The sequence below is a fragment of the Strigops habroptila genome, chromosome 4, assembly GCF_004027225.2.
Source record: "Strigops habroptila isolate Jane chromosome 4, bStrHab1.2.pri, whole genome shotgun sequence".
NCBI classification, from domain to species: domain Eukaryota; kingdom Metazoa; phylum Chordata; class Aves; order Psittaciformes; family Psittacidae; genus Strigops; species Strigops habroptila.
In genome coordinates this window covers 45,929,667-45,957,430 of record NC_046358.1, presented here as the reverse complement: position 1 = coordinate 45,957,430, position 27,764 = coordinate 45,929,667, and the positions used below count along the sequence as shown (strand labels likewise).

General features: G+C 38.7%; 1 protein-coding gene across 1 annotated transcript in view; it reads left to right on the top strand.

Annotated features, from left to right (window-relative positions):
• GPR176 (G protein-coupled receptor 176) overlaps positions 1-25,854 on the top strand; it is a 42,568-nt gene extending 16,714 nt beyond the window's left edge. Inside the window, exons 2-3 of the mRNA XM_030484287.1 lie at positions 20,038-20,290; positions 21,911-25,854. Coding sequence (XP_030340147.1) covers positions 20,038-20,290; positions 21,911-23,018 — 1,361 coding nt within the window. The 3' untranslated portion in view covers positions 23,019-25,854. The remainder of the gene's footprint in view (positions 1-20,037; positions 20,291-21,910) is intronic.
• The last annotated feature ends 1,910 nt before the right edge of the window (positions 25,855-27,764 follow it).

The following is a 27,764-nucleotide window of genomic DNA, read 5'->3' as shown; positions in this document are numbered from 1 at the left end:
TGTTTTTCTTTGTTTGTTTGTTTTTTTTTTTTTTTTTTTTTTAAGGCAGTGTCCATCTTTGTACACATTTTTGCTTTGCTAAGTAATAGTTGTAATTATTTACCTAATACATTATCTCTCGTGTCTAAGAGCAAAGCTTTTATCTGGTGTCTTCTTATTCAGGCAATATACTAGCTCATTTATACATTATCATTTGTAAGCTGTGTTTACACACAAACTTGCATTCACTTACATAAACCTGTTTTAAATGATCACTCTTATTCAGTGTCAGGACCTCTATTCAGATTAAAATTAAATTAATGTTCACATGGTCTTTTGCACCTGGTAGTGGAGTACCATCCATCCTGTGCCAGGGTTACACTTGAATTGATCTACCACACCTGGAGACAAGCATATTGGCATAGTGTGCTCAGGATGCCTGGCCATATTAAGTGGCAGGTGCTGTAACCACGTAATTTAAACTGATATCACAGTCACCTCCCATACGAAGACAGGCTGAGAAAGTTGGGGCTGAAAGTTGTTCAGCCTGGAGAAGGCTGTGTGGAGACCTCATAGCAGCTTCCAATATCTGATGGCGGACTACAAGGATGCTGGAGAGAGACTCTTCATCAGGGACTGTAGTGATAGGACAAAAGGTAACAGGTTCAAACAGGGGAAGTTCAGGTTAGATACAAGGAAGAAGTTCTTTTCTGTGAGGGTGGTGAGGCACTGGAACAGGTTGTCCAAGGAAGTGGTAAATGCTCCATCCCTGGCAGTGTTCAAAGCCAGGCTGGACAGAGCCTTGGGCAACATGGTCTAGTGTGAGGCATCCCTGCCTATGGCAGGGGGGTTGGAACTAGATGATTTTAAGGTCCTTTCCAGCTCAAACCATTTTATGATTCTGTGATTCTATATAGGCTCTGATAACTTTTGTCATTAAACTTGTTTAACACATACAAGTGATTATCACCAATGGGAAAAAAATACCCCCTTCTTTCCCTTGCCTTCTCCAACCCCTTATTTTGTAACCTTTAATTTAGCACTGGAGGAAGAACAAGACTTGGCGAATATCGTTGCAGGCAGTGCTGAGTGTCATGTGTATGGGAAGCAGGACATTTGGGTGGGTCCTGATTAAAAGTACTATTCTTACTAGGGAAAAGCATAGTGAAAGTCATCATCAGTCTTGTCATCTTCACCATCACCACCTGCTGCACTGACAGACACCACAGGGAGGACATTTTTCTCGAAACTCCATTGCTTCCCTCCCTGTCACCATGGGGCAGAGTTTTTCATATTTCCCTTTTCTCTCATTTGTGTTTTTAAGGTTTTTTTGGTTGTGGTGGTTTTTGTTTGTTTGTTTGTTTGTTGTGGTTGTTGTGGTGGTTTTTTGGGTTTTTGTTTGTTTGTTTTTTGTTGTTGTTGTGGTTATTTATTTTTTGTTTTAAATGTCTAATTTCTAATGCCATCAGCTGTGGACCCCATGAATACATTTTTGTGCATTTTAGCCAGTGTCAACATCCTTTGGGCAATGAATGGAAAGTGCTCAGACACCGTGAAGTTTCTGAACCTATTTCTGGTCTCATTCTAGACAGTGGCCAGGCTCAGACTAGTCAAGACTATGTAACTTTGCTTTCTGTCTAACAATTTACTTCATGTCTGTAATGCCTGTAATTTCTAGTGGTTTGCTTAGCTATGTCTTGAACTAATTTACTGTTCTTTTCTTCTTCCCTGACTTAATAATTTTAGTTAAGTTTTAAACTCTAGATGAGCTTGTATTGTGCATTATGGATCAGTATTTGGAATTGTGCTTCCCCAGCATTTGGAAGCCTTCAGCATGTCTGTGTAAGTCACTCTTCACTTTGTCTGAAGTTGTCAGAACAGCTTAGAATTTAGATTTCTCAAGTCCAAAGGGCAAAGGAAAAGGTAAAAGAAGCTAGAGTACACGAAAGTAATAGCAGAAGGAGCAATGGTTGTGAGGTACATACAGCTGAGATTGTCAGAAATTATGGGTGAGTTTTGGCTGTCTGTCCTGAGAAGCCATAAAGATGGATGTTCACCTTCTCCTAAATGTCAGGCTTAGGATGTCACCCAGCAGAATCGTTGCCTGCTCTTGCAAAATTGGGCCATAAGTCACTTCCAAAGATAATGTGGCTACTTAGCGAACCCTGTGATCTTACCTCAATACTGTTATTTCTGGTCTTCTGTTCTGGAGAGTGGCCAGCTAGGCTATACATTTGGAAGCTCTAGAAATCAAATTTTCGTATACCTCTGATATAAAAAACACAAACCACACACACAAAATCCCCCACTTTTATTTTTATCTTGCTTCAGCAAAGTTATTTTTAAAATAAATTTTGATTTCCAAAATGATGCACTGCATTGGAAGAGTCTTAATTAGAAAATCCCTGCTGGCTGTTGAGTGCTTTCAGTTAAATCTGATAAATTGGATACTACCACTGTGTGGAATAATTCTGCCACTACTTGGGGAGTCTTTTGAACAATTTGCTGCTGCTCAGGGGTTCCCAAAAGATTGATTATAAACTGAGACCATCACAGGAGCATGCAATTGAAAAAATTATTCTGTGCTTTTTTTTAACTCTTGAGAGTTGCAAAGCCTGTAAAGAACTGGAATAAAGACTGAAATCTGTCTTTGGATACAGAGGTGAGTTACAAAAAATTACTTTGGCCTGACAGGAATCAGACTGAAAAGTTTCCTCACATCTCCTTTTCTTGTAACCTTTTGGGTCTATTCTGTCGCTAAACCTGAGTGCAGCCAGAGAGATGTTTCTGAGAATTGTATTTTTTTGGCATGGTAACTGCTGCAGCAGCAGTGTGTGATAGCAGACACAGATACTAGTAGTGTGTTAGTAGTCAGCAGGGAGTATTAAATTACAGACCTATATTGCAGCAATACTTACCCAAGGAACACATGCTAGAAAGTGCTATGTATTTCAGTGAAGCAGTGGGGAACCTTGGTTTAATCTTAAGTATAAATTAGAGCTTTTGATTTGTTGCATTTAACTTTCTTTCATGTTAGGAAACCAGCTACAGAGATAGGTACCCCAGCTGGAAAAGAAAAGAAGCTACGTACAGGTTAAGAGTAGATCCTCTGTGGGATGTTTGCCATGTTTTTAATGTTCTCTCTTAAGGAGGAGGAAAGTGGCAGCACACAATGTTTAATCCGGAAAACTGGAAAATAAAGTGACATAGGTCTGAGAGCCACCTAAGGGACGGGAGGCACACGCACCTGTAGTGCAACTGATGCCAGGACTGTGTGCCCAGGAGGTGAGAGCTTGAATGCAGCTGCTGGAGCTATGGGCAGGGGCTAGGGGTCCCAGGAATGGCCAGCAGGGACCGCTAAGGCCCTCCTAGTCAGCCTGTGTGAAATTTACTTTAGCACATAATTGCAAAAAGCACACATGCAAGATTAATGTTAATACATGACGTTATGTCTATGTGATGGTATTTCTGTAACCCTACTTTGACTGTTAGCGGCAGTGGTTGGTGCTTCTCTAAAGACCTTTCTGGCAGATAGAGGATGGCCTGCTTTATTCCTTTCTTGCACAATCTTTCCCAGACTACAACCCCACTTAAAAAGCTAAGAAAAGGGATAGGTGTGGTAGGTAGCCTGCTGAAAATCCATCAGGCAGTACAATCAGATATGTAATATGCTTCCCTCTCCCTGTTCTGGTCGCTTAAGCACAATAGGGAGAAAAGTATACTCTGCTTCCTGCAGCATCTTGCGCCCTCTGGTAGCTGGTGGGAGAAAGCAACTCTGTGGGGCTGTTAGCACAAGCTGCACCACCACGCCAGGACTGGAGAGGTGATGTGGGTGCTGAGTCCCCTGTGCATGGGCAAGGAAGCCAGTACCTGCTGCGGAGCTTGCTTTATCACTGCTTATCATGGTGATGGCTGAGAGATATTTCTGTGCTCGTACCTAAGAAGCAAAGTCTTACACCAAGTAACAAGTGGCACAGAACGAGCAGTGATATAGCGAGGTGTAGAGAGAAAGGGTGTTGGACTGGAAGAGGCTCTTTCTGCATAGAAGTATGTGTAGGAGAAAAACAGATGGGGTTGTTTCTCAGAGCCTCGATGCATTGATGTTTCAGCAGGGAAGAGGGAGATTCCTGTATTTTGTTCTGTCTGGAACAGAAACATTTTGCTGATTTACTGTCAGCTATTACCATGAATTACTATCTTAAGTAAATAAATATGATGGCCTCCCTATTTTATATGATGTTATACCAGGTTGTATGCTGTTGCATATGTTGATCTAGTTCATTCTAAAGGCCTTGGTTACTTTTCATGAAGGTTTTAATAGGAAGATTTATAGGGAAGTCAGACAGCAGAGCAAAATGTTTTCCAAATAGAATAGAAAAGGTGCTCAAAAGTATATGAATGTGACTTTATAAGTGGTTAACCTCTTAATTGTTTGCTGCTAGTAATGAGGACAGCAGCCTGGTTTGTTGTGTGGTTTTGGGTTTTTTTGGTTTGTTGTTTTTTTTTTTTTTAACATCTACGTTCAGGAACTGAGGTTTGCTTTATGGGTCAACATGGACCTCAGAACTGTAAAAAAGTATGGAATTTGCTTTGGTTTTCCTTGCACAAATGAGTAGGTGGTAGAAAACTCAGTGTTAATGTCTGGAGCAGTGGGACTGCTCTGTCCCATCTGTGTGGACTCCAGGCAGAGTGGAAGTATGCTGGTGTTTTATCATCTTTTGCATCCAAGGGTTTGAAGTCATGGGATGGGATTTGTGCTTAAGAAACAAGCATCTGCTCTGATTGCAGGCTGCGTGGTATTGTGGGGAGCAAGTGCAGTGATAATCCAAATAGACAAAATTAAGTTCAAAGGCAGGTGAGTAAAGGTTTTTAGCTAAATGTGCTGGAAAGCACCTGTGAAAATAGCTAAGTACTGTTATTCCATCCAGCTGAACAGGTAAGCTGTGCACACACTACAGTGTTAAATGCAGCATTTGTCTCAATGACAGCATCATTAGAGTCACAAAACTTTGAAGATTTGAAGATTACTTAGTATTCACATTTGTCATTAACTCTCATTTATTTTGCATTTTGTTTACTTGCATTTCAGTAAATGTAAGGAATGTCCTACCAGGGTTGTGCTAAACCAGATGAAAAAGAGCTCTTGCAAATGATAATATAGATCAAAGAGTACTGAACAACTCTCATGTCCAAGAGAGGTCTGGCTTCAGTCTGAAAGCTTCTTTTTAATCTCCTCCCCACCTCGCACTTTTGTAGCTGGTTTAGTAAAAGGTATTGCCTCCTGTACCATCTTTGCCTCTCATTATTTTGCAGAGCTGTGGTTCTTGAGGGTGTTTGTTGTACTGAAACGGTAACTTGAGGTTAGATTTATATTTTTTCTTCATGCTCTGAAAAGATGCAAAGACCTCACCTGTAGAGCAGTTCTATGGAAGGTACATGGCTACTCCGATACAGCTTTAGTAATGGGTATTGAAAATACATTTTTAAAAACCATGAACAATTCAAATAGCATAAAAATGCAAAATTAGTAAGTAAATTGAATGAATAATGTTCACAAATATAATACTTGGCAGAAAGAGGATGCATTCAGAGGGAAAAAAAATAGCCAGTAGTACCTACTGTAGCCACCAAACACAGCATGAAAACAAACTTTGTAAATCTTCATGTTTTTTAATGTGATAAAGAATGCTTAGAAGCAAAAAAATTACCCCAGGAATATATATATGTGGACGCAGAGGAAAAGGCATGCATTTCTTCTTCCACATTGGTTCAGTTTCCCAGCAACATGAAATTGGTAAAACAGTAAGTTAACAAAACAAAAGTTAGAATAGAGGAAAGGGAATAATCTTAGTGCCAGTTGCATTGAATTACAGTTTTAATGTATTTTCAGAGCAGTATGAATCCGGTAATTGTATTCTCAGTGTTCATCCAAATGCGATGTATGAAGGAAATAAGAATTTAACCAGATAATGCCTTCTGGTTTCTCTGGCAGGCTTCAGAGAGAAACAGTGGGGTATCTTAACGCAGGTCACACCGAAGTGTAGTTAGGTGATGTGAGGAATGACCTGTTGACACAGCCAAGGGTCTGCTGGCAGCTCGGTCTAGGTCCTTTGTTGCAGAGAGGATTAAAAACACCGATCAGATCAGTGCAGATCAACCTCTGAGTTTGTGCCTCTGGGAGGTTAAAGCTGTACTTCTGTACTCCCAGTAAAATTTGAACTTGTCATGTGTGATACGCACGCAGGGAGCAGTCTCTTGTACTCTTCCTTTTTTTTCCATTTGTATTTCAGAGAAATAAAAATACCTTCCTCTTTATGGGTGACATTGCTCATTAACCTGATGAAAGGCTTGAAAGAATAGAGGAAAACTCATCATCTCCTTCATTCAGTTGTTCACAGCAGGGAGAATTAGAGATGACCTGCAAATCCTGCTTTCCCTGTCTTTTTTCGCAGGGTCAAGAAAGCAATAAGGTAGCGTTATGATCATGTTCATCTAAATAAGTATTGGGACAGCCAAATTAATTGACAATGGCCTGCTCTAAGGATGAAAAGTGGCTTCAGGTCTCAATTTTGCATTTTGTTTTGTTTTTAGCTTTAGGTTTATTGATAATGTAAGTCTCCTTGTGTGTCCTGCAGAGACTCCGTCATCTCAGCAAAGGAAAGCTAGTTATGAAATATTTTACAACTAATTTATGAATTAGGCAGCCTGGCATCAGTGGAATGACAAGCAAACAAACAAACAAACAAACAAAAAAGCCTCCCAATTAAGTCTTCTCATTTCCAAAGAATGGATATAGTCCTTTGGGTCATTCCACAATTCTGATATGTGGTTTGAAAACATTGCAGAAAATAAAGCTACATGACTGCCGTTAATATTGTAATGAGCCATGTGGCAGAAATCATGGCCAAGTATGTGGCCTGGAAGAGTTGCTTTTCTTTAAAATAAACAAACAAAACCAAACGCAGACATGTTGCAAACTAGATACAAAATAATTGATGCATTGTTTAGTTTAACCATTGAAACTCGGAGAAGGTTATTGACGTACTGGTGATATTTGCCGCTCTGTACTGCCAGATCAAGACTTATAAGTAGGTCATTAAACAGTAATTCAACATCAGTAATTATTAATGTATGTACAACTCAAATATTAATTTTGCATTAATGTTTTTTGCATTTATGTATACACTAGATGCTCTGTGTAATATTTATTTAACCATAATAGTTGTCAGTTACATCTATTAGCATATTTTACCAGTAAAGCTTGAGGTGGTAAATTAACTTTTCCATCATTGAAATCCCAGGAGTTTTTTATTTATTTGCCATTGGAACATTGAGGCATGAACAAAAAAAATGAATAATCTCCAGTAAAAATAATTTTATAGGAATCAGGGAAGGGCTATGTCATGCAATTCTGCTTTAGGATAAGGTGGGACACTCTTGCTGTCCTTCGTGTGCAGGTTCTGCTGTGATCTGTTGAGCTACCCACACAAGTGATGGTAGAATGAGTCAGGGTTTAACAACATGTGTTCCTATGTAATGATTTTTTTTGCATCATTATAGTGCTAATTTTTGAAGTTAATTTTTTATTGAGTAGGCTCCAGAGGCAATTGTAGACTCTCAGTAAATTTCTGTGGGCTTTTGGGGCTTTTCTTTCTTTAAGTCTAGAACATCCACTGTTTTAATTCCAAGATTGTTAACTTTCCTGATGAAGCCTTCCTCTACTATTCTTTTAGAAAAGAGACTTCTTCTGAAGGCACTTCTCATAAATTAAAGCTTTTAAAGCAGCGTCATAGCTCATGGCACTCTTACAATGTTAGCACAAAGATCCAAATGGATTGTGGATGCAGAGCATCTACAGATTTTTCCATACATAGGAGTGGGTTGGCAGAACAGGGCAGAGGGTTGTCATATAGCTCCCTGTGCTGAATATTTTTCTAGGAGAGCACTGGAGTGTTGCAGTCTGTCAGTAATAATTATCTAAAGTAAAAAAAAAAAAAAAAAAAAAAATGGAAAATGAGATCACCTTGGCAGAATCTGAAAGAAGTCTATGTGGTAGTTTGCTAAAATTAAGACATTTTAATGAACATTTTGGAACACAGGTAGATATATTTCCTGCTGTATTTATGTAATTTTCAAAATATGAAAGAGAGGTTATTACAATTATGCAATTCAAAATGACCATCACTGTGGAAGACTTCTGTTTGCTTACGTTAAACTTGTCTTTAAAGCTTACAGAGTGACTAATATGTTTTTTCCCCAGTACACATCTGGTAGCAAACTGTTTAAAATGGTTGTTGCTGATGAGTTATCTCCCACTGGAAAATTAGAGAGTTGAGGTAACCTCTGACAGTAGATTGTACTGTAATTTGAGTGCTTCCTCATTAAGCATTACTTATGCTTGCGTTGGCACTTTAACATTTGAATGGCTTATTACAATGTCTCTTAGGAAAAGAAAATTCATGTAATGCCTTTTTCTTAATTTGTTTTTGTAATAAAATGCTCTACCCAGATTGAGTTGACATGAGAAAAAAAAAAACCAACCTTGTATATATTCTTTAGTTTGTATTTGAGATTCTTTTATCATTTATTCTTAGTGTAAGCATGCTGCTGGTTTGCTTTTGGAACTTTCTGACAGTTTGGTAACATACTTGCAGTCTTTCTGTTACATGACATTGTGCACCATGTACAATATTGTTGTTTGTGGTTTTTAACAATTCTGTTGGGTTTTTTCTTCTGCAATAAATTTATCATATATTTTTTTAAATGAGATTTGCTTGTTTTCAGTGCTAGTTTTATATCTAGTTACTTATTTTAATAAAACAACTGAAGTACATTCCAAATCCAAACAATACAACTGTGTGTTTTTTAGTTGTGAAATGATTTTGCTTTCGTATTAGTGCATGTATTTATTAAGTTGCTTTTGTGGTCATTGCTGATACAAATGAATATAAGCAGTGAAATAAAAGCTGTCTATGCAGTATTGTTACTGTGGTCTAAGGATGTAAGCAATGTAAAGTTTCTCAGGAGGAATAATCTGTTTTGTCCTACTGAGTGGTGTAACTGGGAAAGATTAGCTATTTGAGGTGAGAAGAGTGGCTGGAAAGCAGCTCTGCGGAAAAGGCCCTGGGGGTGCTGATTGGTGGCTGAACATGAGCCAGCTTGTGCCCAGGCGGCCAAGAAGGCCAATGGCGTCCTGGCCTGTATCAGAAACAGCGTAGCCAGCAGGGCCGGGGCAGTGACCATCCCCTTGTACTGGGCACAGGTGAGGCTGCACTTCGAATACTGTGTTCAGTTCTGGGCCCCTCACTACAAGAAGGACATTGAGGTGCTGGAGTGGGGCCAGAGAAGGGCAATGAAGCTGGGGAAGGGTCTGGAGCACAAGTGTGATGAGGAACAGCTGAGAGAACTGGGGTTGTTTAGTCTGGAGAAGAGAAGGCTCAGGGGAGACCTTATCGCTCTCTGAAACTACCTGAAAGGAGGTTGTAGTGAGGTGGGGGTTGGTCTCTTCTCCCAGGTAACAAGTGATGGGACAAGAGGAAACAGCCTCAAGCTATGCCAGGGGAAGTTTAGGCTGGATATTAGGAAAAATTTCTTCACAGAGAGGGTAATCAGGTATTGGAACAGGCTGCCTAGGGAAGAGGTGGAATCACTGTCTCTGGAAGTGTTCAGAAACTGTCTAGATGAGGCCGCAGTGATATGGTTTAGTGGTGGTCTTGGCAGTCCTGGGGTAATGGTTGGACTTGATGTTCTTAAAGGCCTTTTCCAACCTAGTTGATTCTCTGATTCTACTTAAAATTGAAAAAATTGCATCCAGGCAGTGGTGTTACAAAGCTGAAGGGGTTTTATCTGGACACCTTTCAGTTCCTTCATGGAAGAGCTGAAATTGCCATGGATTTTTGATGCTCATTTTTGTTGCTACTTTGTGAAGGCCAAGAGAAATTGCTGGATTGTCTTTATTTTCTGTTTTTTTCCACGTGGGGTAGAGAGATCTAAAACATTTTTACCTGCTGACAGTGGGTGATGCAGTACAAGAGAGGAGCAGTTACACAAATGCATCATTCCCACCATTGTGACATGCTAGTTTTTGTAGGAAAGCAAAAGGGTAGAAGTGGGTGAGAAATACAGACATACAAAAGCCAGCTGCTGAGATATAAATAATACATGCCTTGGTTTGTAGCAGTAGGTGGTTTGAGTGTAATAAGCAGAGGTCAACGACACAGCAACTAGCATCTTGGTTATTTGTAGGTTTATTGCCTGAATAACAGGAATACAAGAAATGTTGTTTTATCGATGACTGCAGAGACCAGATGCAAGAACCCTGGAAAGCTTTGCTAATGAGCGTGTATTTGTGTATGTGCATAGGAAAACACAGCAAGCTGTGATTTGATAAACCCACTTGCTGATTTACCCCCGTCAAAGAAGCCACTGTCTGTGTGCAGTCCTCTTTGGTGGAAGAGATGGAATATGCATATATTGTTCTTCCCTCGTGTTTCTGAGGGCGGCTGCTGTCTGTTATAGGGTTAGTTGTATGCTACATGCGTCAGGATCATTCAGTTTTTGCATGCATATTGCTAATACATGGTAGAGCCTTAGCAGGTTATATATATGTAGAAAGACAGTGAAATAATTTTATTGTTTTAGAAAATAAAACTAGAAGCTAATTTTAGATTGTTTTTCCAGCTCTGTATCAGTTTTTTTATGTTGAAAAATCATACTGAAATCAGTTTGATTTAATATGCTGATAGACCTAAAAAATCCATGTATCAGCAAAAAGATCATCTTCAGCTGCATCTATCAGCAAAACGCAAGTTTAAAATTTTATACGGTATATGGATGGTTGGTGAGGGAATTTGTTTCATCAGCCCATGCTAGGTCATAAGCCCATGCTAATCAAGGAAACATACAACAAAGTTTTGGCAGTGTTATGGCAGGTTTCAGTGTAGAGTATCTTCTGCTGTGCCCAGCAACTTATGAAGTCCAAATATGGATGGCTAATTATATTTCTAAAAGTAGGGATGAAAAGGAGACTTCCAGTAAAAACAACCCTGGTACCTTCCTTTTCCAGTATGGCAGTCACCTGGATTCTTGGAAAGTTAAAAGAAAACTTAAAAATTCTTTCCACACATCAAAGGTGTGTTTGGGCTGAACGTTACGTGATTTTACAGCTTGCCTTACCCTCAGAACTATTTTGTTGCTAGAGGGCATCCAGAGCTACAATTTTAAAAACTTTTCTTATTCTTAAGGCCAAGAGAAATTTCAGTATTTCTTCAGTGTGTGTAATTGAATCTGGTTCCCTTTACTTCAGTCAGCCTCGGGCATTTATGTTTCTCTCTGGATTTTGAGTCATCAGTCCTGATTAGATAATGTATTACCTGTTGGCCTTGCCAAGGAGATAAAAAATGTGGATCAAGCTGAATTTCTGTTTTTTTTTAATAAAAGGGAAGCAGTAAGCAATAATACTAACTTTTCATAGTTATATTTGTGAAGGCATTTGAAAGATGAATGATTGTGGCCCATCTCACTAAGTCCAATGCTATTCTGGGTTTAACAGTGTTGTCTTGAAGCGAATGGACATGGGAACAGCAGTGTCTCTTGCTGGGAGGATTTTGATCAAAGAAAAGTGAACTCAGTTATTAAAAGAGTAAAAGAAAGCAGACTGGAGAGTAGGACCACAGAAGTCCTGTAATGGAGTTCTGTTATAGGTGGGGGACTGTAGAAAAATGAGAGAAAAGGAAATTTGGCAAGGGTCTCAATCAAAAGTAGTTTTTGTAAATGAAATGCTTGATCAACAAAATCTCAAATTTTACTTTAGGGCTGTATATGTTTTAAAGAAAAAAAAACAAAAACAAACAAAACCCAACAACCCAAAACACAAAACCAAACCAAAACCCTACCTCTTACATTCAGTCTGGCCAGAAATGTCACTATGATCCTGACAGTGAAGCACCTTGCTTGCCCTGAGGTATCCCGTGGGGATTCATCTGTTCCCTTTGACAAGTTGGAACAAATTTGATTTGTTCTATAAATTCATATTTCTTCACTAAAATGCCTCAATCTGGTAAATAGAATATTTTTCCATGTGATATTTTAAAAAAAAACCAAAAAGGTATTTGATTTAGGGTCATCCTGATTTTTTTCAGTTTAGAACTCACGGTGTTTCAGAAGTGTGTCAGAGTCCCCAGTCCTACATTCTTCTTCCTAGCAAATGTTGAGTCCATTCACAGGGCTGAGAGGAGCGGAGAGAACCATTCATTACAGTCAGCTGTGGAGGGAGGGGAAAAAAGCTTGTTTCTAAATATAATGTAATTTATCCCTCTGCACAAGACATATTAAGCATATGCAATTTCTGTCTGAAGACATCTGTGCGTAAAGAATCAAGATCAAATACGCCCAGCTGGTGGCCTGGTGAATGGCTGCAAGGCAAAACTATATGGAGAATATAATTTTGTTTCTGATAACCTTGCACTTTGGAGAAAGGGAAGCACAGTCAAACGGATGCAGAAATTATATCAGATCTTTCTTGGTTGTGTAAAGCAAAAAAAGAGAGTCACAAGACTGTGGGGTAGGCTAGAAAATAATTTCTGCTCTATGAAATAGCTGTTACTATGGTGCCTTTCAGCTACAAACTCTATAATTTCAGCTTCAATGGAGGATGAAAATTGATGCTAATGGGTAGGAATTATTTTTTTAATCATGAGTGCAGCAAGATAGCCTCAATTACCAAGGAAAATATAAAGTCTGTCTTCCAACTGCTAGTAATTACCACAGGCTTGTGCTCCTCCATTAAGTATCATTCATTTAAAATTGAGTGTATTTCTGCTTTTTTCCTCAATAAATGAGCCAGGGAAAATCAGCTAACCAGTAATTTAGTCAAATTGTCCAGTTGGTTATATACTATCAGACAGCATAGATCTCACATATCCACTATGCTACAGTATAGCACAGCAACTAATTTCTTTTGAGTTTTGTCTTAATATCTGAAGTGGACAACTGGAAAAGTATTAGATACAGAAAAAATAATTTGCATAAGAATGATGTTGCTGGGCCATGTCCACGTTGCATTTGGTCTGGTAGCATTATGTACAGATAGGAGGGAGAAGGCAGGGGTTAGTAAGGCTCTGAACAGCATAGGGGGTCATCGTGTCCAGAGGGGAAGGTGGAGGGTTGTTCCTGTCTGCTGTGGATGCTGGAGCAGCTCGCAGCCCAATCCAAATGCTGAAGTTGCTCTAAAAGATGTTTTTCCACAGCCTCACAAGTGCAAAACCGTCAGTCTCCTCCTGGATCTGACCTTGGCATGTCATGCAGGGAGGTCCAGGGTCCTGCAGGTTTCTCCTGGAAGAACCAGATAGGGAGTGGGCCTGGCACTGTAAATGAAGCAAAGTTGAGCTGCATCTGCAACGTGAAAAGTCACAGCTCAGTGACTGCACCTCCTTAAGAGCACCAATGTGCTTGCATATGGATTGCAGGTGCATATGGGCAAAGTCAAACAAAAAGGAGCATCTGAAGAGACGTGTCTGGATGTGCATAGGAAGACTACCAACAGACATGGCTACAGGCTGTCTACAAAGATGTATCAGTAGAGAGCATTGTTATTTAAAAACAAATCTTAAACCTGCTTGCTCCCTGTGTTGACTGCTGTTTACAGTTACATTCAGCACAACAATCAGGGGAGCTCAAGTTAATTGCTGTGTTGCTTGACATCACCTTGTGTAAGATGTGCTACTATTGCATCACCTCAGTCATTTCATGACATACAGGTTCAATATGGCCCTTTTCTGAGTTTCTTATAAAACAAACGGACAAAAGCTATTCTTCTCGTACCAGCGATGATGAACAATGACAGACTGGCTGTTCAGAAAAATTACCTGGTTCACTTGCATCTCAGGCCTTGTAGTGTTTTAGTAACAACATCAGATTTGCTCTCTGAGAGTGACTGGCATAAACCCTCATGTAAGAAAGGCCAGATGATTCACTAGGTGCGATACCTGCTTGGCAAAGATGATGTAGGATCTAGTACTTCTGCTAATGATTTCATGTACATCGATGATGACATCCAGTATTTTTAGCTCTTCTATATCTATTTCCTTTATTTCTATTTCCTTCTTCTATAGAAGAGGTAAAAACATTGGTCCTCATGTCATGGAGGACTCTCATGGAGATCATGTAAAGTCCTTGGGTTTAAAAATTTTTGGTTGTATTTTCACAATAAGTAAAACAAGCTGGTCCCTTAGGCACTGTGATTCAAAAAGTTAATAACTTTGAAAAGATTTATATTCCTCTGATGGATAGGGCAGTAAATCTGGATATTCTTTTTTTCAGTTTTTTTAATATCCTAGCTTAGGTTCCAAAGGTAATGCTGTACATTTGTCATGTTTTCCTGACGTGGGAGCAATCCAAGGTCCTGAAGTTGCAGATACAATAGTCTTTAAACTTTTTCCCTTCAAGGAGCCTGAAGAGTTTCAGGTTCTTTGAGGATATCCCTTTCAAAATAGAGGCAAGGAATTCAGACAAGTCGAGTGTACTTCAGCAAAATAAGTGGGTTTGGTTGTTTCCGTGATTGGCTGAAATGATCATGGCAGCTGTTGGAGGATTGTAGTTTATCAAAAGGGAGAAAATGATTGTTGCTGCCCAGAAATTCTGTCCGTTTTATGGGACGATAAGTACGAAAAGTGAGTTGAGAAAAAGTGGCAGTGTGTGAAAGAAGTGGAGAATTATCAGTGCGGCACTTTCTTATCTCCCTTCAGTAGGTATATGTAAAAGAAATGCAGGTGGGTATCCTAGACTTTAGTATGATGCAATTACTTTAGAATCTGCCCACAGACAACAAATTTATAAGCTACTAAGGGCAACAGTAAAAAAGGTCACAAATGGAATTATATTAATGATTATTTACCATAGTGATTTTGACATTACAAATACCACTGTATCACGCAAGTTCTGCTTGCTGTAAGAACAATTTTAAATTTCCTCGAATATGTTTCCTAACTTTACTTCATCTTCACAAGAAGTCACAGTAGCTGCTGTCAGTGGATTGTTTAGGCAGGCGTTGGCCTTGGACTAGTCCTAGGCAATACTGCAACAAAAATCAATGACTTACCTGTTTCTACGAGGAAATCTTATGTTCACTTTCTGAGACTAAGCTGCTATGAACTAACTCCTTCCCTAAAATCTCTTCTACCATGTAACTATACACTTTCTTGGGAGCAGAAACACTAAATGAAACACATTAAAATCCAGTATAATATACATCTATACTGAAATGCTTTGCAAGTAACTACTCTGTACTGGGCAAATTTGTGCTTGATGCAGGTCAGTAGAGACAAGTTTGGTGATCAGAGCTCCACATTGATAAGTCTTTTACATAATATGCTTCTAAATCAATACTTTTGATGAAAGTAGGAACATGTGATTGAGAATTCTAAGAACAGCAGTTAGAAATATAGTTTTATGAAGTAAAAAAAAAATAAAAGGTTTGGTATATAGCAGACCTTGTTCCAAGGTAGTTGTCTTGCAGCAGACACTTCATCTTGGATATAAAACATCTGGTTGCACAGTGCACAAACTGTTAAAAATCCCAAATTAAGTTATTGCCCACTCTTTTTATCACTGAATTTTGACACTGGCAGCTAGAATGTTAAAAAATTTTAGATATGGTTTCAGGATGTTCTAATTTTCATCTATAAAAGAAATTCTGACAGTCTGATGACTATATTTTTTAAACTAAAGTGTACAAGAATTATAAAGAATTACAAGAATTTGGCCTTGCTTGAGCAGGGGTTAGGTCTGGATGATCTTCAGAGGTCCCTTCCACCCTCAACCATTCTGTGATAAAGTTTGGCATTTTTTCCAGCTGCGTAAGCCAACATGTATCTTGATAGATCCCTGTTCCCTCTGGAGATGAATAAGTAAACAACATATATTTTAACATAAGAAGGATATCTGATAGCTACCTATCAAGGGTTGCCAAAAATGTTTCCAGTGAACCACTTTTTGAGTGAGATTTGTCTTTTAACATAGTAAATTCGGTAGGAAAAACCTTCCTTATAACGCCTCAGAAAATAATACGAAAGAGAGAGTTTGGGGGTTGGGAAATGTAATCATCCGGGTGTTTAAATGAGGGAAGTTTTTCCATTTCATCACGCTGTGACTTTTTCAGCTAACTTTTTGTTTTAATGGCCCAGTTTCTAACCTTTTTCACTGCTTCCTGGGTTGTTTTGCTATAAAAAGGGCTGCCAGCTCCTTCCTGTGACCCTGCTTGGAGTGTGGATGGGGTAGGCAGAGGCTCTTTGCTGGGAAAGGCGGCTGGGTCCCGAGAACCCCGCTCTGGATGGGAGGGAAATCAACAAGTAGAGGAAGGCAAGCTGTGAGGAGGAGGGTTTTGCTAGAGTGTGGACTTTGTTTTGATTCAATTATGTTAACATTTAATGTTAACAAAAATGTAAGATGAACGTCAAACCCAGCTAATGGATTGGGTTCCATGAGTTCCATCAACAAAGAGCTTATTTCTTCTTCCTTTTTTTTGATGATTGCATGGCAAATGCATTTGTTTTAGGTAACTATCTCTGGTTTCCATGGGAATTGCCCGTCTGTTTGTTAGAGGTATTACTAAGAATCTTTCACGTTATTTGAATTACTGCTAAGAGCTAGTATTTCAGAACTAGCTCACCTGTTGATGCCTGCATCAACGCTTTGTGTCAGGCAGTGAAATCCAAGGAGAGTACAACTTGGAAGAGAAACAGAAGTATTTTTTTGCTGCTTTGAATCAGACTAATGCATTCTGATAACATTTCATGCTCAGAGAATGTTACTCCTTGCAGATACAGTGAATGTGAAACACTACAAAGGTTAGAAACATGCTTGTGTTTGGACCTTTGTATTTACTTTCTTGGTGTACTTCTATAAAACTTCATGTGCTGTATGGCTGCTTATCTGTGATAGCTCTCAATTAACAGTAGGGCATGACTGGAAACAACCATCTTTTCAAATCTGAATACAGTGGAATTGGTATATAGTACATAGAGATTTTATTGAATGTTGATAGTTACAGTAATATAAGAGGATAAAATTAACTCTGTTTAACCTTGTTTGGCAGGCTTTAAACATGGAAAGAGCTGCTTCTCATGCAGTGGTTACCTATTTCCTATTCCTCTCTTTTAGTCTGAGTATTTTGCAAAGGCACGGAGAAGCTGCATACTTACCTCCTGCTCACTCAGTCTGTGTGCTGATAAGGTGGTCAACTAACGTCAGGTGTAGTAAGCATTTTGTGTACACATAGCTCATTCTCTGAGAAGACCAAAAATATGCTTTTTGCTTTTAAATGAAAACACTTCATCTTTTTCAGTTGTGGAATTCGGTACAACAAATATGGGATATGCTTTGTCACGTGATCGATTATAAGTGACACTCATGTCCTGGGCAGTATTGACTTCCAGGAAACAGCAAGATGCTACGTTTTCCAGCTGCTTGTTCACTCCAGCTTTCCCTGGATGCCTCCCAGCTAACCAGTACAATCCTGTTATGAAGTTTGAATCTAAGGTTATGTAGCCCTAGAGCAGTTATCAAGCAGAAATATCTCAGAAACTAACTCATGGTAGAAAATGGCAGCTTTGCCCACTGTAGGAGTGTGCAACAGCCTAGTACAGTTGTAAGCCAAGGAGAATACTGGTGTTAGGCTTTCACAGGATCTTTCACAACGTCTTTCACAGGATCAACGAATGACTAATACATACAGAACAGAAAAGTGCCTCTAGACATTGTGAAAAGGTTCAGAGTGCAATTGCTATAACGCTTTTTGAATTACCTTGTTGCCTAGAAGGTTGTTATCCTTATCCATGGAAAGGAGTTGTTGGGGAGAGGTGAGGAGCAATGAAATGGGAAGTGCATGCAGTTTTGTTCTGAAGCTTCTCAATATTTAATGCCGTGTGAGTTTCTGGTGTAATTTTTTTCTCTGAGTAGGTGGCTTTGAGATGCATGGAAGGAAATACTTGATTTGAAGGGATCAGCAGAAAGATTTACCAGTCTATACTGAAGCTGATCTGGTTCATCAAGTTACTCATAGTTGCAAGTGGAAACGTAATGTTTCCCTGAGAGATATTCACTCACTAATTTTCAAGTGGACAGTTCTATCTGCTAATCCATTTTTTCCCTTTCAGACTCTTGACTTTATTTTGTCTGTCTAAGGAGTTCTTCCTCATCTGAGAACCAGTATTTCTATTTTACGCTTTATTATTTCCACTTCTATTTAGGATCAGTCAGCAGCAGGGCTAATTTCATTTCCTTGTGACTCTGATGTATAAATGACAATATGATGTAATTTGTAGAAGTAATTCAACAGTTGAGAATCTGTAGTCTTGAATGAAATTCCTCTGTAGGACCCTGAAGAATAGCTCAGGAGTTCTCTAGCAGCTTCTGAAGTATTAATGAAAAACCCTCTTATTTTTCCATTCTTCATTTCTATTCATTCTAATGGAGGTAAAACTTGCTTTGGAAGTAAGGTTACAAAATCAGTGCAATTCAAACCAGATGAAATATTTAAGTTAAAACTCAAACCAACCAACCAAAAAAACCCCAACCCAGCTCCTCCCCTATTCCAGGGCATTGTAATAACGTATGTGAGAAGTACTTCTTCAATAATTAGAGAGTTAGAGATGTTCTTGAAAGCAAGTGGTTTGATTGACTGAGTATCTCCTAGCAACTTAGGAAGCTTTGAATATAACTGATTAAATACTGCCTGTGAAATACATTGTCAAGCCCAAAGTACCTGCCAAAACCAGATGATGATTCCATTCTTTAAAACACATCAGATAGTAAATACGTAACTCAATATTTTGTCAGCTACCAAAAAGAAATTTGTGTAAGACACAACACAGTATATAGAAAATTGAATTCCAAATGATATTCAAGTACTGCAGACTGAAATAGCGTGTCTGTGAGGTGGATTTTAAGGTTAATGCTGCATGCTTCTTTTGAAACGGTGCACTGTTCTATCAAGAAGCTAAGCTTGACCTTCTGGTTTTTCTTAGTACTTGCCATTTGGTATTACACGTTGGCCATGTGAACAAGAATATGACCTTGCTGGTGTTTTATGTGGGGGTTTTTACTGGTTAGAGGAAAAAATTGAGCCAAAAAATGGTAGTGTCAACAGAGAGAAGTGTGTGTGTGGGGGTGACTGCAGCTGCTTTTTCATATCTCAATCAGCAGCTTAAGATGCTGTTTTCTCTCACTGTGTATATTTGGTTTCCCTCTGTATTGCTTCACAGTCAGCCATTCACCCTATTTGAAACAAACACGTAGGGCTTGAATATCCAAAAGTGAGTTGCCTTCTGTGTGTATTTTTGTGAAGTTATGTGCATTAAGTCTTTTTTAATTTTTTTTGCCTGCCCCATTTGTTTAATTGCATGTCATTATGTATATATAGAAACTCTTGGGGGGGGGGGGGGGGGAAGACAAATTTCTTCTGGATGTGGCTTCACACAGGCCTGTCTGTGTCCCTGAAGTGGCCAATGGAAAAAGCAAGCTGCTGTGATGCACTTACACAGAGATCACAGAGACAAACAGATTAAAACTAATTTATATTTCAATTATCTTTACATTTACTTGCACTATATTTTAATCTTTTAAAAAGAATTATGCACTAGTTAGTAAAATATGAAAACTTTAGCAAGTTTATATATTGGAATATTCAGGATGGCTCATTTAATGCAGGAGTTAACATGAGCATCTAAAAGCATGGTTTGGATATCCTACTTAAGCATTTTCCTCTGAAATTCCCTAATTCATTCATCACTAGAAGCTGGGAGGAGATAGCTGGGGAATAATTGTTTTCAGTCATCTGAATTATAAAGCCACTAGCCATTACAGACTGTTCAGTTTGAGCAGTGTGATGGTTCAAATCAGTGACTCCTGGCAAACGTCAAACAAGTGTTTTTATTTGCAGTACTAAGGAACATTCAGAACTGTAAAAATTGTTGGGTTTGGGGGGTGGGAGGGGTTGGTTGGTTGCTTGTTTGTTTGGATTTTTGTTTTTGCTTTTTTTATCCTTCCTGTCTCTACTCACAGGTAACCTCATGGTGCTGTGGTCAACTTGCAGAACATCGGTACTTAAATCTGTAACAAACCGATTCATTAAGAATTTGGCCTGCTCGGGGATCTGTGCCAGCCTAGTCTGTGTGCCTTTTGACATTGCTCTTAGTGCCAGTCCACACTGCTGCTGGTGGATCTATACGATGCTCTTCTGCAGAATTGCCAAGTTTCTGCACAAAGTCTTCTGCTCAGTGACCATCCTTAGTTTTCCAGCCATTGCTCTTGACAGGTAAGAGAGAAAATTTGCCAGGATCCTTGATTTTTCTTTCTTATTTCTCCCTTTGAAACCCTTTTATCTCTTTCATATTGATCTTTGAGTGCTTTGCTCACAGTGTACAGCTTCTTTCTGGAACGTATTGGCATATCTTTCTCAGTATCATTGAAAACCTTTATTTTTCAGTTTACCTTGATATCTTTGAACAATTATAAAGGACTTTGAGTCTATAGATTTGTCTTTAGAGAAGTTTTTATCCTTTCTTTCTTGTTGATAATTTTTGTTCAGTAATAGAACTTGAAAGCAGACAACTTCAGACTATAGACAAAGTACATTTTTAACTGCGGAAGTTGAACGCCGTTGCCTGTTAGAAGAATATACCAATGCCTGAGGTAGATTGTCTATCTATTTCAAATTTCAAACGTAGATTTGTTTAAAAAAACCCCACCAGTATTAATAAAACCAGAATTAATTCAGAGAGGTTTTGTATGTAGAAGATGAGGCTAAATCAAAAGTGGCCCTTTGGACTGTCTTAAGTTTTTTGATTCAGTTAATTTTGCATATTATTATTAGCAGTCACTTATTACATCTAAATGAACAGCTCTATCACCTTCTCAGTAACGGTAAGTAAGATATTTTTAAGGAAAGGTAGATATTGGTTTAATACAGTTTACATTAAATGAACCAGTGCATTTATACATGCGAGACAGATAAAAATATTGTTAATCTGTTATTGTGTCTTGCCACAGGATACATTAGCTCTACAAAACTAAACTGTATACCTAATAAAGTGGTATGTCTCTTACTTGAATGTTAATGCCTTGATAAATGCAGTATCACTCTGTAATGCACACCAGTGTTGCCACTGGAATAGCATATCATTTGCCCTTCACCAGTAAAACTTGCAATCTTACTCACAAAAAGCACAAACTGCTTCTGCTTATAATGGGAAGTGTAAAAGGATAGGTTTGTCACGAACATTCTGTGAGCTTAAAAGTCCACAGTAGTAAGCAAGCAATGAAGCAGTGCCTGAAATCTCAAGTGCATATTTTAATGCACACAGAACGTGCAGTGTTTGACTACTGTTTTGCTCAAGGCCTTGCCATACAGAGCTTCTGCAGAGCAAAACACCGTTGTATTTCCAGTAGAGGGGTACATGTAATTTGTGACCAACTGCTTTTTCCAAACACCCTGAGAAAAAAATCTATCATAAAGCAGGTTTTCAAATTATCTATGAGTCTGACCTTTCAATGCAACATACCTACGCCTCCATCATGTTTTCTGAGATTTTGTGCTGTGTGCAATATATTTTCCAGTTTATAAGTAATGAAATCTTCAAAATAATGTTCAAACACATCAGCTGAAGTGATACAGTTCCAATTACTGAAAGAATTGTTTGCCACCATAATGTGATCCTGAAGTTTCATTGTTTTTCCACAGACAGGCCTGCAAAGTCATTCTCGTTTGTTCTTTTTTTTTCCTCATAAGCAGGTAGTTAATTGGCAACCCAGTTAGGGATTTGGGGCATTTTGCTCAGACAGTTTCTGAGAAGGTTCTCATAAGCATTATGCTCATTATAGATTTCACCTTTTGCATTGTATCAATCAGTTGTAATTTTATTTTGTTTTTTGACAGGTACTACTCTGTTTTATACCCTCTGGAAAGAAAAATATCTGATGCAAAATCCCGAGACCTGGTTATCTATATCTGGGCCCATGCAATAGTGGCCAGCATTCCAGTATTTGCTGTAACCAACGTGTCTGATATTTATGCCATGTCCACCTGTTCTGAATCTTGGAGTTACTCCCTTGGCCACCTGATATATGTCATCATCTATAATATCACCACAGTGATTGTACCAGTGGCTGTGGTATTTCTTTTTATGATTCTTATTCGCAGGGCACTGAGTGCCAGCCAGAAGAAAAAAGTCATCATAGCTGCATTGAGGACCCCTCAGAATACAATTTCTATCCCTTATGCCTCCCAGCGAGAAGCTGAGCTTCATGCCATGCTGCTTTCCATGGTTATGATATTTATTTTCTGCAGTGTCCCCTATGTAACTTTAGTGATTTACCGCACCATACTCAATATTTCAGATATTTCAGTCTTCTTGTTCCTCACTGCCATCTGGTTGCCCAAGGTCTCTTTGCTGGCCAATCCTTTGTTATTTTTAACTGTGAACAAATCAGTGCGAAAGTGCTTAGTGGGGACACTAGTACAGCTGCACCAAAGGTATAGCAGGAGAAATATTGTCAGCTCGGGTGGTTTTGCAGATGCTAATCTGGAGCCTAGTGTCCGTTCAGGAAGCCAGCTTCTGGAGATGTTTCACATTGGGCAACAACAAATCTTCAAGCCAACAGAGGATGAGGAGAATGAGACCAAATCCATTGGTTCTGGTGACTTGGAACAGAAAGAAATTCCTACCACCAGTTTAGAGGTAGGAGAGACTTTGGTTCACAAATTTATACCACAGACAATTGCAGACTCTACAGCTCAGGTGGCGCCAGCTGTGGCCACAGAAGCTGATATGGTAAATGACAAGTATTCCATGCAGTTTGGTTTTGGACCCTTTGAGCTGCCTCCCCAGTGGCTCTCAGAAAACCGAAACAGTAAGAAGCGACTCCTGCCTCCTTTGGGGAATACCCCTGAAGAGCTAATCCAGACAAAACAGCCTAAGTGTAAAGCAGAAAGAAAAATCAGCAGAAACAATAAAGTCAGTATCTTTCCCAAGGTGGATTCTTAGTAAGAGCAGGAGCTTTAACTGACAGAGGAAGGTCACCTTCTGTTGTATGTGTGATCCCATGGATCTTTGTTATGCTGAAATTTGTTACAGGCTGATTTTTTTGGTGCCAAATATAATTTAAACAAACAAAAGGGAAACATACATACAAGTGTTCCTTACTAATATGTTTTCCTGAAATTAATGTATCAAAAGATGGTGGTTCTTAGTTTTATCTGTGAAAACCCTGCCTGATTAACTTTCAAAAAGTACATATGGCTTTGGGAACACTTTGTATGGCTGAAAAATGGAAATAATGGCAGTTTGCTGGGAAACTTTAATACAACTTATGTTGTATTAAAATGGACTGTGTCAAAGTAACTTCATAGGAAATGCTGCAGGGAGCAGAAGACAGATGCAAAATGGGTAAGTCCTAACCTCCTGTAAATAGACAAAGCAAGGTTCTGCACATCTCATTAATGAAGTAAGATGGACTATTAAGTACATCTGTTTTCTATTAAGCCCATTTCTTAAATCAGTGTTAAAAATAAAACTTGCAGGACTTTTTGCACAAATTAGTTACCAAGTATCTGCACTCATCTTTTTGGCCTAAAAAAAAACCTTCCACACAGCCAAAAATACCCAAATAATCACGTGTGTCAAACCTGACAAAGATTATTATTATTATTATTTTTTTTTTTTTTTTTTTTTTTTAGAAAAGCATATAGTCTTGTAGTTTTAAATAAAAAATGGATTGGAGACCATGCCGGACAAAATTCTGACTCCAGTAAACAAATATGCATGTGCCAAGGGCATAAATAAAACACTTTGATCCTGTGATAAAGGGCATATACAAATGTCCCAACAGTGTAATGTATGTATTGTGTAAGTAACCAAAGTGTCAACCTTCATATAGACTCATCTGTTTTCTTATAAGAAGGCTAGAAATGAAAGAAATGGGTCAGAAGTGCTAGTAGCCTTGTACTGAACTGCTGAGTGAGGAAGCTGATATCAGACCCCAAAAGGCAAAGTTTATTAACGTTGTTGCTCACCACTGTCAGAGGCAAGGAGGTTTTCCTTCTATCTCCACAGGTATAGATACCAACCCCACTTGTCTCACAGTGTAGATCACCCATTGTATTAAAAAGAGACTTTCGAATCTGGTGCCCAATTCCTGAGTCAGTCAGAGTCACACCATCAGCACACCAGCCTTTCTAGGAGAGGTCAGGCATTGTACAGTAGCTTGTCCCCCATCATCACAGGCATATTGTCTTGTTTATGCTGAATGTGAATTTTAAACTATATCAATCTGCTGATAGATGACCTGAAATTGTTGTATCCCTGGCATTTTAACCCTTGTTCAGTTGCAAGTAGTCTTTCCTTCTTCCCTATCTGTGTTCACTGTTGTCTCTCTGGGTAGTTTCTCAAAAGCACAATCTAGTGATGTCCATGTATTCCTTGTGGTTCTCCTGTACTTTAGCCCTTTGGTGCATGCTGATCCTTTATCTGTAGTTACTGTCTATTTATGAAAGTAGTTTTCTTTAAAGCATACTTTTAAAAGGACAAAGTGAAGAATCTCGCCAAGTTCACAGAAACTTACTAAATCCAACCTGTTATTGTTAAAAGTGAGAAAAAATTCTGCCGAAGCAGGATTTGGAGAAGTATCTGTTCTTCCTTTGGTTTGAAGAAAGTCAGCAGCTTCTGATGTCTCCAAGGTGGTGGATTTCTACAAGGCATTAAAAGCAAATGTTTTAATAAAATTGTATTTAAAGAAAAAAATTTCTAAATTACTGTGTAAATGATGTTTTTCCTCCATTTCCTCTTTGTTTTCAGTGCACTTCACTTGTTGCTAGTTCAAGAACTTCTCAGCTTGGGAGTGAGGAGCAGTCTTCAATGGGCCCAAATGGGTGGTGGGAATCCCAGCTGCCCTGCTGCTTAGATACAGAGATGAGAAGGCAGATGTAGCTTGCCTGAAATCAGGCAGAAGAAATATTCCACGAAAAGGTGTTCCTTCTGTGGCAGAAGTAGAGAAGGACCATAGCAGACATATTTTAAGTGTTAAAAAGTTATTTAAGGGAGTGTTTGTTCTTCCAAAGTTAGTGAAAGAAGAGATGCCATTCAAAAAATCCCGAAAACCTCAAAAGCAGAGTAGGATTTATCAGATCTGAACTCCTTCGGGGAAAGCAAACTTACTTTTCTCCTTTTCAGCTCTCATGTTGAATGAGAAATGCCAATGATAAATTCAAAGAGTGAAACAGCATAGAAATTAGTTTTATGATATCTGGAAAGCAAGGAGTTTGTGGTGGTTTTTGACTGCTGAGACAGAAATACCTTTTTCTTTCTTTCAAAGAAGGCGTGTAAAAAAATCACTTTTTTTTTTTTTTTTGGTTTTGTGTTGTTTGTTTAGCAGATTGTATCTGAAGACATCAAAACCTTTCACCAAGAAATTAACTAAGGTGGTTTTCCATACCTGAAGAACTATTTGGGAACGTTTTTAGTCCCTCTTTCAAGAGTTTATCCATATGAATGTTTAAGGGAAGTAGGAAAAAAAACCACAGAAGCATATCTTTGCATAAAAAAAATAAGCTGTGTAAAATTCATAATAGATCCTCTGTGCTAGAATTCTCATAGAAGACAGTAATTCAGGAGACTGTTTCTGCAAGATGGAATATTTGACTTGGAGAGTTTGATTTTTAACTTCGTCCAGGACAGTGGCAAATTGAAGCATTATTACTGTCTGTTGGCTTTTTGTTCAAATGATTTCTACTGGCAAAATGTTCTCCAGCATCCAATATGAAAACAGTCAATCAAAGAAACTTGTTTTCTTCTTCGTCGTCACATTAAAGATAAGCAAAAATGAGTGTTTTTTTGTTATGATGGTTGTTTTTAATCACAACAGGTGTTGGTAAGATAAACTTTTCTCTCTGGATTATTGCTGAAAGTGAAGTACAAAGCAAAGCTGTGGTGTTACTGTAAAAGCCAGTTAGAGAAACTCTCTAACACTCAATTTGGAGTTTTAGTAAGAGGGCATTCTTTATTGCAGCGCAGGGCGTACATGCGAATAGTTTCACAAAGGGGAGCGCACCCGTCACTTGCTGACAGCAGCTATATATTTAGCATATTCATGCATATTCACAGCTTTTCCAGGAACTAATTAAAGTATTTGTATTCTAATTATGCATGTGCTTTCTTGCTGAGTGGTTGCCGATAGTCTTCCTCACTGTTTTTACTGAATGACCTCAATGCTTGCGCATGCTCACAAGGTCCTAGTGCTGAGTCAGCAGTTGGTATGTCCTTGCTTCTGTTCTGTTCCAGTCTCGCTCCACGTTGGGTGCCACTCTGCTATCTTGAAGGCATACTTGGTGTTGTTGACTGTCTCCTTAGTTGTTACCAGTCCTGTGATGTTCCTTCCCCTGTCAGCCGAACATTCCTTTATCTCTACGTGTTAGCAAGTTAAAACAGTTTGCTGTATTTTACTATGTTAGTTTAAAGCTACACACTCTATTGTTAGTTTAAACCTATGATTTAAGCCTACAGTGGGAAGTGAAGAAAGGAAAGCCTGGGGTAATTTGGCCTATTCAAATAGATTTGGACAAGTCTTACTACTAGAGAATAAACTTGGAGACACAAAAGTTAAACCTCATGGATGCTTTACCACTGGCTCTGGACTTAGCATTTTAGTTTAGCCTTTCCTCCTCAGCCGAGAGGTTACTATGCTGTATCACTGTTACTGATGGAGCACAACTGGAAAAGTTGGAATATGGCCCAAAATTCCTGGCTTTTTGCCCTTGGCTTGGCACACTCCAATCGAAGGATATTAATACATAATCTATTTGTTCTTTGCAAGAAAATGGTCTGATTATTCCCCTAACATTTAAGGGAATTAATATAATGAAATTAGCTGTGCTTGTCCTGACCCAAGTATTAGAACTGTTACAGGCTACCTTAAAAACATTGCCTGTGGTAAACAAAAGCTACTTCAGGTGAGTACACAAAAGTATTAAAAATATCAAAGACAAATAACTAATATGCATTAAACAAAGTCTTGATAATTTGCCCTCCAACCTGTGCGAGATAATGGAAGTGTTTTGGGTACCTATTTGTGTTTTAAAACGCTCTTCAACAGAGGGATATGAAGATAAGCAGTAGTAACAGAACATATTCCCTATATTTACACACACACACACACACACACACCCACCCCCACCTCATTTGTGTTTCTTCTTCACTGGATTAGGGAGAGAAAGATAAATGAATTCTGTTACTATGGTGACCGTGTTCTAAGTACCAAGTCAGCTGGTCTAAATGTGTCTTCATCACGATGTAACCTATCTTTCAGGATGAAAAGCAGATCTTGGAGTGCTTTTCTTGCTGTGCCCTTCATAGAGACAAGAGTTTTCTTCAATTACACTTTTTTTTTTAATGATCATACTTCAGAGAAGTATCTAGTTTATCCTGGAACAAAACCGATCTATTCCCAGAAAGGCAAGAAAGGAAATCACAACCTTTGTTCTGCTTTTCTAGTTCCAACTCCATTATAAACACACCTGTAGCAATATTGAGATTCTGTAATATTTAATAATGTTTACAAAGTTCAGTCCTCTTATTGGAGGTAAAGACTTATGGCCTGATTTGCAGGATTTGAGATGAACTCTATGAACCTTCTCCTCTCTGGGTCTTCTAAGACACATAAAGTCAACTGTGTTTTGAGATATCCCTGCTAAGCCATTATTATTAACTCTGAGGTGTGACAGCCTCCTTGAAAACCTT